Raw genomic sequence first — 18,857 nt, forward strand, 5'->3', positions numbered from 1 at the left:
TTTTGTTCACTTAGCAGTATTAAATGATAATTCGTGATAGAGTGTTTAATAGGCCCCGTACTGCCATGTTCCTGACTACAGATTAATGGTTAATGGTTAATGGACCCCGGTTCGAATCCTAGTCTGGTTCTTTTAAGTGATTTATTCCACGCTGTTACATTATGTGCCATGTTTTGATAGCCAGGACCAGATAGCTCTGCCAGTAGAGCACCTAAATAGTAATTCAGGGGGTTCACGTTCAAATCCTGGTTTGGCCAATCATTAAATCTCCCATCTTGTTCCTTCATACTAAATGCTATGTTGGTTATTTAATAAGCCGTCTTTTAATTTCATGTGTCCTCTTTATTTTGATTTTGATTTACATGCGTCTTTTTTATTTATAACTGAGTTATCATGTGTCCTCTCTGGGTTTTCATGTGTCTTTTTGATTTTTAATTGGTTTTTCATTTGTCTTTTTCATTTTTCTCTCTTTATAGATATTGAGGATATACTGCATTCTGCTCTAACCAATGTATTTAGCACCACAAACTCGTACAAATTGTGTAGATTAAATTTAAATATATTTCTATAAACATGTCAAGAGTCACAACTTTCAATTAATTTTGCATTTTGTTTTGTATTTGATAATGAATTGTTTCATTTTACTGGAAGAGCTCTTGAACTTAAATGCTAAATATTGTTGCAGGAATATCCTTCCTTTATATCCTTTCACAACTATTCATTGTGCAAGTCCCCAGTGAGAACACGCCAGTCAAAAAGACCCAGAGGTACCCCTACAGGAGCAACTCCAATGCAGCCCCATAAGGTTTTTCAGAAATAAAATCTTTATCTTACAATCTAATTCATTTGAAATAATACACTTATAATGTTGATTTGAGCTGCAATTATATGAACCAATCAACTTTGCATTAACTGTTATATATGAATAATTCTAATAATTTATGACAGTTTGCCAAGGAAAATGCACGGAATCAACAGTGGACTCAGGAAGAAAGAGGCACTCTAAGGACTTATGTAACTAAGAACTGTGGAGTGCCTCTTTCTAACTCTGAGGAGTTCTGGCAGAACTGTGCCACACACCTCTCTGAAGTGCATGGTTGGTTAAGAGCCGGTATGTTGTTCAGAATTATTGACATATAAGATTACAGTGTATGTGTCAACTCCTTTTTTTCCACAGGCACTGGTGTACTTATTGAATATAACTGTAATTTAATGCAAAAATGCTATTGAAAAAGGATAAATATCTTTTGACATCTTTCTGAACATGATACACTGTTTATCAAATTGTATTTGATCTTTTTGCGTCAAGTTATGAAAAATAATGTTTTCAATATTCATAAATTTTATATTCTGCTTAATTCAAAGGAGACTCATGTAGACAACAATACAAGAGGAACAAGTCCTTGTTTTTGGAGCTATCAGATCCACCTTCTATAACATCTGTTTTCACACAGACACCACCTATTTGTAGCCACAGCAAATCAACTTTTACAGAACCTGAAGTTCCAGTTGTGATGTATTTAATTCAATATCTGATTTTCTATTATATATACTTATGCATATCATAATACATTTGTTAGTATCATATTATCACATAAATGATCATACTGAGTAGGATGTATATATTGCCTCTGATTGATGAAACTAATTATTTGACCAACCCCATATCTATTATAAAAAAGAGGGTGAAATTACATTTTGAAAAATATAATTTTTGATAAATTTGACACTTATATAGGAGTTCAACATATACCATACAACAAGCAGACCGAAGCATAAGCCTTCAAGACAGAGCAGATCTTTTAAGCACAGTTACTCATGGTAATGCCAATGACATTGCAGCGAAAGTTATGGCAATCAAACAAACGCGAAAGGAAGTAGAAAAAATCGTCAAAGATGGTATCAATTCAGACGCTGCCTTAATTACAAATAATAAGTCTGTTTTGTATAACAAGTCTTTTGAAGATTTGCAGTCGTTTCAGTGGGCTGATGTTGTTGGTGAAATGGTTGTTTGCCAGCCTACTTTAGCAAATATATTGCTTACTGTTATGTCAAGAAATAAGGTGACGACAGACAGTCTCTCAGAAAACTTGGTGCCAAAACTTGGACTGATCTACAGCATATTAATGCAGGAACGGTACCATAAGCTGAGTTTGGTTCAGAGAGTTCTGGCTATTGTGCTGAAAGATGAACAGACTCATGAAAAGGTAAAAAGCCTAGTCATAATTGCTAGTTATGAATGTCATGGTGCTATATTGTTAGCTCTGATAATTTCTTAAATGTGCTGGTACATTTTTAACTATGGGTTAACAGAAAACAATATTACTTGAAAATCATTAAATATACCCTGACATTTTTTGTATTTTCATCATTATGCATGTTCCTGTTGGTAAATCAGAATCTGTGATCTGACCTAGATATTAGAACTTCCATCTAAACTTACTCAGTACCTACCCTTCCCTTGTTGTCTGTGTTGCAATATCTCTTGTATGTAATAAATTGCATGTGCTACTTGATATAGATGTATGTCTGCTTTACTGTGAGCATCAACTAACAGTCTTATGGAAACTTGTGGGTTCAAATCCCACCACTGCTTATTTGAATGGTTAAAAGTAGTGTATATTACTTGGCAAAGTCTCCATTCTTTATTTAATCTCTTTCTTATTCCTTTTCTTTTTTATAATTTTTTTCTCTCTTAAAACTTATTCTTTTTGTATTTTTTTTCATTTTATCATTATTATTTTTGCATTTCATAGATTATCTTGACATCTAATGACTCTCATATGATTTTAATTGAGTTTGTTTTGTTTTTCAATAGCTTCTTAAGTTGGTGTCTTCCTGGAGCATACCAAGTAAATCAATGACAATACAGTGACATTTATTGAATAAACGTCAATTTTTATGAATGGTCCTTTTAAGTTTGAATGCCTGTCTTTCAAATATTGCCTTATATGATCATACGTCTATATATTTATTCATTCAAAAAAACAACTAAACATTATACATATGCTTTTCAGTAAATGATAATAATTTTTTCAAAAATTATTTAAGGTATTTGATCGATTGGAACCCATCGGCATAACAAGCTCATACTCCACATTACTGAGGGTCATAGAGGAAGTTGGTGATAGCTGTTATGAAAACATTCTTAACGAACTAAAGAATGGAAAAAAGTACCGTCTCATAGGTGACAATGTGAATTTTCGTGTTGGAAAAAAGTTTCAACGTAGCAATGAAAAGCAAAGTCAACAGTACCACTGGTTTGCATCGTGTGCTATTATTCAAAATTGTGAATTTTCTCAATACTCTGATGTCCCTCAAGGACCAGTTAGAGGTCTTGATCTGACACATATATTACCATCTGAATCTGATATTGCTGCTCTGAAGACTAATTATACCTGTCACATTGCCAAAGTAGCTAAAGAACTTATTCCAGCATTGTCCTTTCTTGCTACAACTGATATTAGGCCTGAATACCCAGACATTATTCAAAAGAAAAATGGATCCATTCTCCTTCCTGTCCAACCTTTAAATGAGCAATGCTACAGCGATGTAGTCAAAATTTTGGACTCTTATCAGGAATTTGTTACAGAAATAAATGAAAAATCAGAAACCAGTTTCGACTCTATCCAAATTGGTAGTGATCAGTTAACACGGGAAAGATTTTCAGGTGCAAAAACTCTTAGAGGTGGTGCATACACAGCCAAGGAAAGATTTGAGAATCTATATCCCATCAGTTTTGAACTATTCCATACATCAATGAACTTTCTTGAATTGATGTTTAAAGTACTTTTTAAGAAGAAAACATTTGATAAAGGGACATTAAATGGAGAAAAAGTCAAGTTAAACAGATCCTCTGTACATGAAGATGTAAAAAATCATTATGATGATGACAAGGACTTTGTTGTGAGTTTTGTAAAATCCTACATAGCTGCCGCTCTAATGGAGTTTTTTGGCATTAAAGACAGGGCTTCAACATTGACCAAAAACAAACCTCCATCCGACCCGTCAGAACTGAAAAAATGGCAGGAAGAAGTCCTTGAAACTTTCCTTGATGAATATATATTCAAGAGAGATCAGCAAATTACCTGCACACACAAAACTTTAAATTTGATGTTACCAGATGGGACACAGATTCAGATTCACATCCCATTATCAAATCCCCAAAATCCAAGTACTACAAATCAAAATACAAAAGATGATGTATATAAGTATGGAGTGTTAGTGATGGAATTGGGATTAATGTTCCTAGAATTTCAGGATGTTTGCAAATCCCCCGATAGAGCTAGACTGATGACTGTTATGAAATGTATGATGATGATGTTTAAAACAGTGAACAATAACTCAAAATATGCTTTGGAAATTTTGCGTTTCCTTTGCTTTCACCAGGCATCATATAGCCTTCAGACTTCATATCAGTCAATTCATGGTCTGTTTGTGAATACACAGGGGAAACTAGACTCATCTATCCCTGCAGATCTGCATATGGAGCATATGGTCAAAAAGACCAAAAGTATGCTTAAAAGCCTAGGATCAAACAAAACACCTGAAATTATTGTTAAAAGATCAAAAGCGTTAGCTGGAATGGATGCCATCTCTCATCATTATGACACAGACACTAATGTAATTTTGAGATCTCATCACCACAAATTGAAAAATGCAAATGACGATGAAATAAAAATGATACAAGATATAATGGAAGTCAATCCATTTGTCTATACACCAGGAAGGAGTTTTGAATTTTTCAAAGGACTAACTAGTCCTCTTGACTGTTCTCTATCAATGACAATAAATACAAGGCCTGGGTGGAACATCATAAAAGTATACTGGACTATGACTCTGGAAAGTAGGCTGCATGAAACATATGTAAGTACATGTTCTTTATATAGACAGATTTACACCTTACATATACATGCATATACTTGTAAATGGGTTAAATATAGCAGTCATCATATTATACCTCCTTTCATTTGCTGTTTAAGTACAGGCAAATGGGTTTTGAAGTTAAATATATATAGATTCTGAAGCTTCTGTCAAAATACAACAATCTGTGAATTTACAATTGATTTTACTATTATGAATATAACTTGCCAATTGAAAAAAAAATGCTAAGGATAGAATTCTTCATTAATAAGTCCTTAAATATGAATTTCAATGTGACAGTCATCATAATGTGCTCATATACTAATCATACTTATTATTCTAGTTTAGTATATCCTGGTTTCATTAATATTCATGCATATTAAGCAAGAATCACAGTTTAAAGGATACATATAAACATTTGTGGCAAATCAATGTGTTATTAGAACTTGGAATTGCAAAATGAAGAAAGAAAATAAGTTAACTGACATAAAGCAATATAAACATACACAATGTATCCATCCATTTACAGCATGTACTGTACAGTGTTCAGTCATTTTGAAATGATGATAAGATAGCAAAAAGTGAACTAGAAACTGACTCAGGAACACTTGAATTTAGAAATTTAGAAAGATATGATTCATCTTTAATGAATTCAAAACAATCAACAATAATCTGGACTTTTTCTTCAGACATAATAAATCCTAACTCTCCTGAAGGGTCGGCATTTATGTATGTCTGAAGAGAAAGTCTAACATAATGCCTTTGTTCCAGCAAAGGAACCTTAAAACCAATAACATTTGCTCCTTCCTTACAACAAACATCGCAACAGTTATCCACACTTTCAAAGGGTGCATCAAAATATGCAGATAGATGCTGTCTCCTGCATGACTTTGATCTAATGAACTCTATAATACTGTTATCAATAGGCTTCTCTGCTAAATCAGAGTTATTGAAATATAACTTGGCTTCTGCTGCCTGGCCATCTCTTCCAGCTCGTCCAACCTCTTGTACATAGACTGTTCAAAAATAGAGTGAACATGGTAAAGGTATTAATCATTGAAATACTGTTATTTAATGAATCAGAAGGTTATGCAAACTAGGACCTGATTTGATTAACTCTTCTTCTTAAGATTACCTTCTGGACTGGTTGGTGGGCCAGCATGAATCACATGCTTCACATTTCGAAGGTCGGCACCCATTCCCAGAGCAACAGTGGCCAACACAACTTTAACCTTCTTGTTGCTTTTTAAGTCCTCAATAATTTGTGAATTTACCTATTAGGTATTGATAATAATTCAACAGAAATTCTTACACAAAGCCATCAAATTGTTGTACATAATTTTGATTATGTAGAGGTAGACTATTTATTATGGTATTCATTGATATAATATCTAGTTCTGAAGAAAATTAAGACACAAATAAGGATAGATATCTAAGCATGCATTGGGTAAATTTTCATCAAAGTACTTTGTAAATTATTTCAACACTTTAAATATTTCTTGGTCCTGAATTTTTAGCTTAATGTACCAGTACACGTACAAGATGCATGAAGGTACCTAGTACATTACCGGTACACAATTGACTGATTATGCATGTATAATTTCAAGTAGCAACCAGCAATTCATGTTGCACAGCTCTCTAGCTTGTTAAGCTGAGATTTTGGAATATCAATAAGCTCGATAATCTACCTTTCTATATTCATCAAGTGTTTATTGTTGGAAACTATGAATTAAAATTACAATTTTTTCCTCATTTTGTTATACACAGAAATAAAGCACACTGGTAATTACATCATAAAGAAATTGTAAATCTTAGAGTAAAACATACATTTTCGGGTTGCGTTGAGTGATACTGTACGACACAGCTGTTTTCTGGACAAGGAGTACCATTATACATCTCCTCTTTCAGTATGCGTTTTGCTAGATCATACCCATAAGCACACCATTTAAGCTTGGAATAGATTATTGTCAGAGGGAAAGAATTCATATTCATAAGAAGATTAATAAATACAGGTTTGAAAATGTAGTCATATGCAGACTGGACTCTGTTATTTCCACCAGTTGAAGAAGGACGCTCTTGAATAGTCATCTTAATGTTGCTGTTAAGAACAGGTAATGATCTGAGAAAAACTGGCTTCTTCATGGTGAGATGTGAAGCTATAGATTTCTGAACTTTAACGGAAGCAGTGGCTGTAAGGTCTAAGATAGATGTAAGATGTGAGTTAATGGACTTCAAATTGCAGATGTTTTTAAACATTGGTCTGAATTCTTCCCCCCACTGAGGCACCAAGTGAGCTTCGTCCACAACAATGAATGTCCGTCTGTTAAGTCGAGAAACTTCTTCTAAAATAGATGGCTGTGTGATATCTTCTGGATGGCCAACAATGTACAATATTGGTGTCAAGTCTTTACTCTCATCCTTATAAAGGAGGTCTGATGCTCTTATGGACTTGGCCCCAAGTTTTGCAATTTCTTGCTCAATGATAACATTCAATGGGCATATCAACAGAACTAAACACTGTCGATCATAGAATGAAAAGTCCACAAAGGGAAGAATTTCAAATATCAGTGATTTCCCATATCCAGTTGGTAACACTGATATGCAATCATTTTTTAAGGCTTGCTTTATCGTTACAACTTGCTTTGGTTTCAGATAGTTAATGTCTGTACCACAATGTAAATTCAGTAACTGCAATCCTCTTTTAAACTTAATGTTCTCCTCGATGATGCAAATACCAGCCTAAAGAAAGATGGAGAAAAGATGACCTTTATTGAGCATCTTTGTTCATGCTGTTTAAGACAGGATAGTTCAATATTGATGAGAAGCAAGAAGAATAAGAGAAATTTATAAAGAATGAAAAAGACAAATGAAAAACCAATTAAAAATCAAAAAGACACATGAAAACCCAGAGAGGACACATGATAACTCAGTTATAAATAAAAAAGACGCATGTAAATCAAAATCAAAATAAAGAGGACACATGAAATTAAAAGACGGCTTATTAAATAACCAACATAGCATTTAGTATGAAGGAACAAGATGGGAGATTTAATGATTGGCCAAACCAGGATTTGAACGTGAACCCCCTGAATTACTATTTAGGTGCTCTACTGGCAGAGCTATCTGGTCCTGGCTATCAAAACATGGCACATAATGTAACAGCGTGGAATAAATCACTTAAAAGAACCAGACTAGGATTCGAACCGGGGTCCATTAACCATTAACCATTAATCTGTAGTCAGGAACATGGCAGTACGGGGCCTATTAAACACTCTATCACGAATTATCATTTAATACTGCTAAGTGAACAAAAATATTGTCTGATGTGAGAGCTGAGGGAAGAAAAGGAGACTAAACCATTATAACTGCTTTAAATTATATTTAAGCAGTGTGGGATTCGAACCCACAAGTCTCCTGAGTAAAAGAGATTCAAAGAATTGAGTGACACTACGTTTTTACATTTACATTCATATTTTTAAGGGATTAAAATGTATTTATACCCCCGCAAACGAAGTTTAGGGGGGTATATTGGTTTCACCCTGTCCGTCCGTCCGTCTGTCTGTCCGTCCGTCTGTCCGTCTGTCTGTAGACGCAACTTTGTCCCCCCTATAGAATTTTTTATTACTGCATGGAACAGTTTGAAAATTTGTACATATGTTGAACACCATCTGAAGATGTGCACCTGGAATTTTTTTTAAGATCAGACAAGATTTAATGATTTTATGACAGTTTTCATTTTCCTTATTCTATATATTGTACACTAATGTTGAAAAGTAAGGGAGGTAATCCTTACAGATTTTATTAATTAATTAATAGAAAACACTCTAAAATATATTTATATAAATACATCCAGATGGAGTTTTTTGTCTTTATGTCTTAATTAATAAAAAAGAAATTATTTTTTATAAGTGTTCTATCAACTGACAATGCAAAGTTTTTGTTTGTCAATGATAAATTCTTAGGAGCTAATAAGAACATCAAAGACAAGTGTGGCTGAATTCATTTGTCCCAAGGGAGCCATTATCTGAGCCATGGTTCAGATGGAGCATGTGTTTAGGGGAAATTGATAATCTGTAAAGTGGGTGATGGTTTTGGGGCTATTTTAAAACTGTTTCATGTAAACCAAAAGGTCTATCATTATAAGGAAATAAATAATATAATTATTAATAAAGAAGTTAAACTATTTTTAGAGGTTGTTTAAATTTATTTGTCAAGTAAATTGATGAAGTGACCCTATTGGGCATTAATTTTAATGAAATTCAAAATTACTGATATGATTGTAGTGTTTTGGCAATTTTAAAATTGTTTGTAATATTAAATTTTCTTTTTTTACATATTTTTACATAGTATGGTAATTATGGTAATGTTTTGGGAGTTTATTAAATTTAACAAGTTCATCAAAGAAAATCATAGTCCTATGGGATCAATTTTCTGATATGGAGTTCCATTGTGCCATAGGAGAAAGTGAGGAAAATTTGAAACAACTAATTGCATCTGTCAAGACTCTTATTAGAAAGATATTGAAAGTTTTATCAACAGAAGAGCATTGCTTGGCTACTGGTATTTCTATTCACTGCAAAGGGAGGGATTATTGTCATTTTGTTGGTTTTTCTTTAAATCAATTAAATTAAAAAAATATATCATCAAATACATACATTTGTAAAAGTATTACTGTTATAGATATGTATTTACAGTGAAATTCTGACAATTTTGATTTTAATTTTTCTTTGTTAACTATTTTTTTTTTTTTACAATTCTAGAAATTTTTTTTTGTATGTGTTCCAAACCTTTATTATTCAATTCAATTATTTGTCCCATTTGAAATTAGCCTAGCGGGGGTATTAGTCCCATTAGGACAGTTCTAGTTTTATATAGAAAAAAGCGATGCATACTGTAAAGGAATGATTACCTACAATCAGAGCAAATTAATGGATTAAAAACAACGCGACAATAAATGACCCATGCGTCAACGAAAAGTTTGATCCCTCTTGTAACTGATGCTGTACCACAATTTAGATGTCGGTCTCTGGGTTAAAGAATAATAACTGCCAAAGTTTACCACCGTTGGTACACTCAATTTGTTTACATTATGAATTCTAGGTGTTTCGGCGATTCTAGATGCGTGACACGGCAAAATAATAAAAGGAAACATAATAAAATCAACATAGGAAAACAATAAGGCAAATAAATAATACTAAAACCATTTCACTAGAGAGAAGAGACACGTTCTTTATGCGAGTCGCACACTTACTTTGTCCGCCATTTTGAATTGCGCAATTACATGTGTTCAAATTAACCGGTGCCTGACCTCAATGTAGAGAGTGCGCGAACGGAATTGTGGGAAGGGTACCAGACTAGAAAAGATGTAAACATTTCCCATTATAAATCTCCGTAAGAATTTTGTTTTCGTTCCTAAAAACTTTCATGAGTGAAAATGGATAATTTGTCAATGAAGATATCTTGGATATTTCATCAATTTCAACTGTACTTCTTTATCTTCTTTTTATTAAAAATCATCAAAAAGTGATGGAAGCAATAACTTGGGACAAACTTTAGAGACAAATCATCGGAATGCATGTAAACAAGGTCGAAATCATACTTATTTCATACTGATACAGAAGATTTAGATGAATGTCAGTTTGGATATAATCAGGATAATACGGGCATGGATATTTGTTTTATTAGCGATAGTTATAAGGTAAGCAGATAGACATGTATGTGGCTTGACCGGCCTTTCCTCTGTCAGTGTGTCGAAAAAAGGCAAAAGTGTAACACTACCCCGAATATAATGAATGTTGAATTTGGCAAATATCAAAAGCATATGAACTAAACTTCTTGAAAAGTGCTGCTAGAATCATGTGCGCCGTTGTTTTCAGTAAGAAATACAGTACTGTAGTATTTTTAATAAAATTAAAGAAGTGGAAGGGGTTTCCGATAAATAATGATAATATTTATTTTATGCAAATAACGATAGGATTCTAGCAGTAATACTAATAAACATGAACGAATTGCCGATCTAATTAATGTATAATACATACGATTGAACTTCGGGGTAGTGTTACACTTTTTGATTTTTATTAAGGTAAAAAAGTGACCTATTTTTAACTGTCACGTGATACCATGGCACGGCAGCTTTAAAGATTGACTACCTTTCGAAGTAGAAAAATAATATCATTGCGAACACATTCACTTGATATTGTAAGCTCCCCACGGATGGCCATCTAAAAATCGGGGCTACAAAATACATGTAGTTTTATTTCAGGATCGACACTGCTTTCAAGTATTTGCAATACTTTGATTAAAGAACAAGGCTTGGTAAAATGACAATGGTTTATTAAATCATTGGTAACAGCACAGTACAGTCATGGCAAAACATATTCAAGTCAAAGCACTAATTGTATTGTATTAATTTTGGTCTAGGCGTCAACCGTACTTTCAAGGGCAAAAAGGGGGCGTGGCAGGATACTATAAATTTACTACGAAATAATATATTCAGGTGTCCAGTGTGTTGGGAGATAACTGTGTGGTGCGCAAATCTCGCCTATAGCTGGTGGTGTCGGTAACACTTGATAGGGAGGCTTGGGTTATTGATTTGAATATTTGGCGCTCGTGAACTCGTCACAAATTATCTGCCATATAATAGCAAAGCACTCATATATATAACCTTTGGATCTGATCATGTGATCTCAATTAACTAATAAAATAACTGTACGGTGACGCTTGACCAATCAGAACGATGTACGGTACTGCACACACTGAGCTATGTCGAACAGTGTCGTACAAAACTACCGTACACTGCGCAAAGTAAACCTTAAAAAGAAATATGACATGAAAATAAACATCGGAATAACTTAAAACATTTGTGATGGATGTTTTTATAACCTGTAAGTAACACTATCTTGTAAATCCTTTGCTTTATTCAACAAAGAAACGAGAGATCGTCTAGCAGACGATGTCCTATATATTAACCTCGCCATTATTGAGGGAATACTTATAAAATAACGTACGACGTCTAGTTATTGACTAAGTAAAATGGATATGAATTATGAAAACATGAATTTAACGGGGGTATATAAACTATAAACACATCGCTAGTAACAAAATAATCTTAATATATCAAAATACGAAACAGTGGCTATCCCAATACACTCGAGGAAAAGCTGGCAGCGGGATGTAAACAATCAAACCAGCTTCAGGAATCCAGTGCTCTTACAGGTGTAGTAGACAATGAATAGCAAGAAATAAAGATGCATATGTACAATCAACATGCATAGTTTCCTATATATTATTAAATTCACTATGTTAAGAATAAATATGCAAACTGCATGGTAAATGTGCTTATAATAGATTTTAGCAGATACGGTAAATATTCAAGAGAATAAAACCCTGGATAAACCGTATAAGGTATATAGTGATGTAAAATTCATAAAATCCACCCACTTAACCCCTTATTAATAAGACCAATAATCAAATAGTGTAAAAATGATAAATTTATAATTAATCCTATCTCAGGTCATTACAATATTAATATTCAGCACTGTTTTCATAAAAATAAACAATTTTTAAATTGATCATTATATCGACGCTCATTAAACTCGGAGTTGCCTTAACCTACCCGCGTAATTTATTACCTTTATGGATGAGACGAGTGTAACGAACCGAGGGTACGGGTAAACGCTTAGACTTAATTATGGGTCGCTGTTTAATTATTATCTTGCGTCAAGGTTAAAAAAGAATTAACATTGGTCACAGTTTATAGAAATCGTTGATTCACTTATTATATTCAATTTGTCGAAACTAATATAAATACCCCGTATAAAGTTTTTACCATTTATTGCAACGAACGAATGGTTCCATATAAAACACGTATAATTATATTATTATACATTACGGTTGGTACAACGTTATTGCGTGGACCCTGAGGTAAACCTAAAGCTATGGGGAAAATTCAGCCTGCGCATGAGCTAGCCTGGTTCCTGTGCGTAATGGGTAGCTCAGTGAACCAGGCTAACACACGTTTATCTGAATCAGGATCGGGATTCCGTGCCATATGCACACACATAAGTTCAAAGGCGCTACGCGCTATGATTGTAAAGTTATCGGTAAACAGTACAGAAACAATTGATTCTTTTTAAGATCGGCATGTGATATGAACTGTCAGTATTATGAAAAAAGTTATGCCGAAACTGCAATCAATGCATCAGATAGCATAATTTGCAATGTTTGGTTGTTTCCGAATACATTTGTAACTTAACTTTACTTTATAGTAGGCGAAGCTAGAGTAATTCCCGATAATTTTTTTTAAAGCATTTAAGTATGACTGAATAATTATGTCACTGTATAAAAGTTTAAATCTCAAGAAAAATGCATCAAAATATGAAATTTTAAATTTACACAAAGCTATCACTGCATAGTGAACAAAGTAGGGCGAATCGTAATGTGTGCGCAAATAGTAGAATTCACCAAATGCCTGATACTATACATGCAATCTTCATTCATAGATAGATCATAATTATCTTAGAAGTATGAACTCTTTAAATTCTGAGATAAAAAGTCAGGGCTACACATACATGTATACGTAATACAACGTACAAATTTAGTGGTTAAAAGCAGGGGGGGGGGGGGGGCTAGAGTGGATGGAATCTCTAATAATCTTAAGACGTTTTCGTTGGAAACACATGCAAATGGTCCACGTATTGTAATCCTTTTTTAAAGGACAGCAACTTGTGAACTCCTATAAGTATAGCAACGAACCAATCCAGAACGCCCTAATACAAAAGTTATATTACTTTACCGTAATAACAAAAAGACTTGGTAATGTCAATACATACCACTGTCAAGCGAGTTGCGCTTCACCGTCAACTGAACTTTGCTTTCAAAACACCGTCTTTTTATGCCCTAACTTGTTATGTTGATGCTGAGACGTTGACAACGTCAACGTCATAAGCATTAACTAACTTGGCGCATTTTATCTCATAATAATTATATGATAACGTTGTACCGACATAAAATACATGACATTTAACATTTTTACATTATAATACAAAATTACCATTAATAAAGTTAAATAACATCAATTATTATCGTTCATTTCGATTGTCATTATTTTGTTATAAAGAGTTTAAATAGTTTTAAACATCGGGCTCAAAGTCCGTAATATACCGCAAGCATGGCGGTTAGTCCGAACGAAAGTAAACAAGTTTGTATTTCAATGGAATAAAAGGATTTATATAACCATGTAAATAAAACAAGTAAGTCACAACAACACACACATAATTAAAACAAATGATGATATAGTCTCAACCAAGGAATCGTAACACGAGTATATCCAAGAGTGAGACAGTTGCTCAGCATCGACATTTCGAAGAACTATACTCTATAAACAAATGTAATAACCTTCCAGAGAGGTTTTTTTTATCCAATTGTTATATCTTTATGAGATGCTGTTATAAGTGCAAATAGGGAACGTACGAGATGTTAATGTTGTGATTTTTATATTGACAGGTATCTGTACTTTCTTTATTATTCAAAAACCTTCGAATTTATTTTGATTAAACTTTAAAAAAAACAAGCTTTTTTGTTATTCTCTATTCTTTTTATTTCATTATATTCATGGCCAAAATAATTAGAAATAGCAACTGTTATACAAAAACTTGCCTGGGACGTTAGAAATTTTGACTAGTACAAAAGGAAATATGTCTTCTATAACTGGATGTGACTGATTAATCATTTACGTCTGCTTCAGAATATTTAAATGTATTTTATCTTGAGGTCTTCTGTACAAATAAAATACAACGTAGAAACATTTATTCAGAGGTGTAGATATATAGCACCCATTTTATCATTGATATTGGTTATCTCCCTCACAAGAATAAAATATGCAATTTCATTTATTTTTATTTCACGTTTAGACTAAGCGACTCTCTATACAGAAAAAAACAGCTAAATATCCATATAGTCAAGTAATTTTATCTCTTATTGTCATACACCTTGTCTAATATGTTACCTGTAGCTGTTGAATACGTTTCTACTTATTTGACGGCTACATGTGCCACACTGTTATTTCCGATTCCTGAATTTCAATCATTTCTACTTTGGTTTTCCATGAAATAGCAGACATGAGAGACTTTGCATTGGTTATGATCCCCCCATTAGCAACAAAAGCGTCTTCAGCTCGCCAATGCCATCTGCGGGGCCCTTCCCATGGCCCGCCTCTAGAAAATTCTACGAGCCAGACTTGAAATGAAGTTTTCTAATAACTGTGTTGATAATAAGTAAAAACTTTGTTTGCAGCGGTATTGCGTAGTTGGGCCGTCGCTTACAAAATGGACTGTTTCAATGCTTGGAATCTTTTGGTGCACTTGTTGTAAAATGGGTTTTAAGTGCGCCCAAATTGCAGAAGGGCCGTGCTTGTTAAAATCTGAACCTGAGCAAAACGAGAACAACACATCGTTGTCATGATAGACTAAGCCAGTATGGAGGGTAATCTGAATTTGGCTGGCCCAAAAATGAACGCTTTGTATCTCCTTGTCGTATTTACAGTTATAGTTTTCAGAAAAGCCAATATGGATTACAACTTCAGAATCTCAGAATCCTTTGAATTCTCCCTAAGTGTGCGTAGTGCCTTGTATTGGTGTTAGTGTCTGGCTATTTTTGCGATCTGTTCTTGAAAATCGTCAATCAGTGCCGATAATGAACACTGTTCTTCTTTCAGGGTCACAGAAACTGTGGTTGTTTTGTCTTCAGAACTTTTTTTATTAGGACGCTCCACTCGTCGTGTAATCCATTTTTTCCAGTTCACTTGTTGTCCAGGATCATGGTTCTGCAGAGGCACCTTCTTCTGACTACACTGCTGACATTCTCTGTAAGCACATTTCTGATCGTCATTACAGCAGATAGTTTCAACAAGCTGGTTTACATCTTGTGTAGATAAAACTTTCAGTTCTTTAAGTTTGTCTATTTGGTACTGAATATTCTCGCACTTTACCCATAAGCAAGTATCCCGATACTTTTCTGTAGGTTTTAGGATCCATAATGGCTTGAGTTTGCAAAAGAATGAATAGGAAATGCAGCTTGCAGGGTTTTCGGCTTTTTTTTTATTTTGTAGATTAACTTGAATTAATTATGTATATTAACCATGCTATCTCCAAGGAACCTTTTCTGGTTTTTTATTTTGTTTCGCGTGACTGTTTCTTTTTTCCCTGCTGTTGCTCGACTGTTATCTTCACGTTCGAGAAATACTTTCACCTTCTCCTGTAACCTTTCAACGCAACGATTTCGTTGTACCCTTCTTCTGAAATCCAGACCAGTGTCTAAATTTGAATGCGTTCTGTTTTTTTCGAAGGGCAGATGTCTGAAGGCAATTTTCTTTAAGCGGTACTTCTTAAGAAGTTTTGAAAAAACTACGTTAGAACTGAACTGAACTGAACTGGCGATGCTTTTGACTTTCAGTGTTCTTGTATTTTTCGACAATGCTCTTGGTCATGGTGTGGTGGAACACCAGTGTCTTCCTAACGTTGTCATTCACTGTTTGATTCTTCAAGAGTCTCTCAGTCTTAGAACGTGGAGAATCAGTGGTTTTAGCATCTGCCTTATAAATATTCATTTTTTGTAGTCGTTTCTTGTATTTTTTGGCTCTTTTCTCTATTGAATTTAGTTTAACTTCATTTTCTTTATCTCTCTGTAAGCTCTAGCTCTATCCTGCGTACCTTTTTTCTACCAACATTGTTTCGTTTTAATGCCTGTTCGTTTGCATTATTTTCGTTTGGAGAATTAGGGGATGTTTTTAGCCTCTGGACAGCGTCTAGTAAGATTTTACTTTTTTCTCTTTTATTTCTCTGATTCACTCTCCATGATTTTTGTTGTTTTCCTTGTTCTCGTGCGGAAAGCTCCTGGATACTTTTTATTTCACTCTTTTCCTTTCTTTTGTTATACCGTTCTCTTTCTTTTTGTAGATACGCCCTGTATTCCTCCGGGTTATTTTTCTTTCGCTCTTTCCAGAGTTTTGAGCGTTCTGCTGATGTAAGGGGCATTATTAGTCCCCTACCGGTTTTCACCGGAGGGGACTATAGCTTTCCTCTGCGTCCGTCTGTCAGTCCGTCCGTCCGTCTGTCTGTCCCACTTCAGTTTTTCACACTTTTTCTTTATGCTTTTGAGGAATAATATGAAATTTGCTGAACAGCTTCAAAATATCAAACTACAGATCAAGTTTACATTTTGTAGCGTCTGGTTGACATATTTTCGAGAAAATTAAATTTTTTTTTTATATTCAAATTTTTTAATGTTCGGGTTCGATATTCTGCATAACAGAGCATTGTTTTCACAATTTCCACAAACCGGTAGGGGACGTTAATTGCTTATGCAATACTCTCAGAATGCTTGGTATTGTAGTCTATGAAGTTTTGCAATTTTATTTATTAAAATTGCGTGTTCTTTTGCAGCTTCGTAAAAGTCTCGAGCGTCACGAACAGTTTTGCACCAGTTTGAAAAGTGTTTTCAGTTTAGGGTTCTTTAATCACCGCTAGTAATTTTTTCGATACCTAATTTTCAAATGTGTGCAAAACGGGAACAAACCATACAGAGTTAAAAGAAAAACTCGTTAAAGCAGATAATTTGATGGTAGCCACAGGAAAGGGGATGGTTCCCGTTTTGCAAACATTTGAAAATTAGGTATCAAAAAAATGTGTGCGAAACGGGAATTTGACCAGGTGAGATAATTGCTAAATTGCTATAGTCTATATCCCAATTCCTGCGAGGGTAATTGACAATAAGATAGGTAAATCATATCTAATCGCAATTTATATTTACATTTATTTTATCTTACAATATAACTTGCACATTTACATAAAAATCACCATCCATATTCATTAATTTAATTTCAAACATCAATTTGGTCATGAACAATTTAATTACTTTTTTGAAATAAGAAAGATTATTGCAAAAATGTTAAATATGTAGCGCATTTGTTTAACTTACAACTTACTGCCTATAGGAAGAACATGTCCACGCTAAAAGTTTGAAGAGAAAATATCATATGTTAATATTTAATTATTGCTTTTGCTGATATAAATGGAGGAGATATGTCTAGTGAAAGCGCTGCTTAATATCTTTCATTTATGTTGTGGCTTGAATAATCGAAGAAATAGACAAACTGTATGATGATAAATCGGCAATTATATATGCTTCAAAAACTGTAAAGATTATTTTCACAAAACCTATCAAATGTAGACCTAATTCATGCATTTTCAACCTTTTTCAGGTTGAGTTATATCGCATCAATATTAAAATATTATTTTTGTCAGATTTTTTTTATGTATTTAACCTCTGATTTGAAAAACTAGAAAGTGACCCGCCATATACTAAAGCGGTGATGTCATAAGAACTACCGTCAAGGCCGCTACTTCAAAGATTGAAATATTTTGTGATAAAGATCTGTTTTCTTTCATTATATTCTTTCTGTTGATACCAAACAATCAATTATAAACATGCATTTTACATAATTTGCAACGCAATTGTAAAAAGAGACACTGAGTACCCCATATGACTGTTCATGTAGTTTTCCCCTTCATCATATAACTATCCATTGAATCAGCTTCCAATTGGCTTGGGACCAGCAATCTTTTCTGATTCATTTTGTTTTATATTTAAGATAAATGGACAAAAATGTTAAAGTCAAATCATCTAATCATTATTTTTTTTAATCAGTGTGCGGAAATTGAAGACTTTTTAAATATATCATTATCTTTATTTAATCAAACGAAAATAAAATGGTGATAGTTATTAGACCTAAAACACAACAAAATGTCAATATTCTTCTTGTTTTATCGTTATGGCGCTGATAAAACACAGGTAAAAAATAATTGCTATCACAACACAATTCACACCTATTGTTCTATACCCAGTTATCAAATGTGTGCAAAACGGGAACACACCCTCTGTATCAGTGATATCCATGGCTGTAATTAAAAATCATTTATTAGACTAAATTCTTCTGA

At 33.6% G+C, this 18,857-nt stretch overlaps 2 protein-coding genes across 2 annotated transcripts; one reads left to right on the plus strand and one right to left on the minus strand.

Annotated features, from left to right (window-relative positions):
• The first annotated feature begins 1,733 nt into the window (after positions 1 to 1,733).
• Positions 1,734 to 5,602, plus strand: LOC136273299 (uncharacterized). The gene is made up of 3 exons (XM_066077705.1): positions 1,734 to 2,207; positions 3,052 to 4,846; positions 5,553 to 5,602. The coding sequence occupies exons 1-3, from the start codon at positions 1,851 to 1,853 to the stop codon at positions 5,600 to 5,602; spliced, it is 2,202 nt and encodes a 733-aa protein (XP_065933777.1). The 5' UTR covers positions 1,734 to 1,850.
• A 9-nt stretch (positions 5,603 to 5,611) lies between these two features.
• On the minus strand, positions 5,612 to 10,126 carry LOC117693110 (uncharacterized). The gene is made up of 5 exons (XM_066077706.1): positions 10,115 to 10,126; positions 6,691 to 7,602; positions 5,999 to 6,137; positions 5,778 to 5,879; positions 5,612 to 5,643 (listed from the first exon to the last, which is right to left on the minus strand). Exons 1-5 carry the CDS (start codon positions 10,124 to 10,126, stop codon positions 5,612 to 5,614), a joined length of 1,197 nt encoding a protein of 398 aa, XP_065933778.1.
• Between the last annotated feature and the right edge of the window lie 8,731 nt (positions 10,127 to 18,857).

The sequence above is a fragment of the Magallana gigas genome, chromosome 3 (assembly GCF_963853765.1).
Source record: "Magallana gigas chromosome 3, xbMagGiga1.1, whole genome shotgun sequence".
In the NCBI taxonomy this organism is placed as follows: domain Eukaryota; kingdom Metazoa; phylum Mollusca; class Bivalvia; order Ostreida; family Ostreidae; genus Magallana; species Magallana gigas.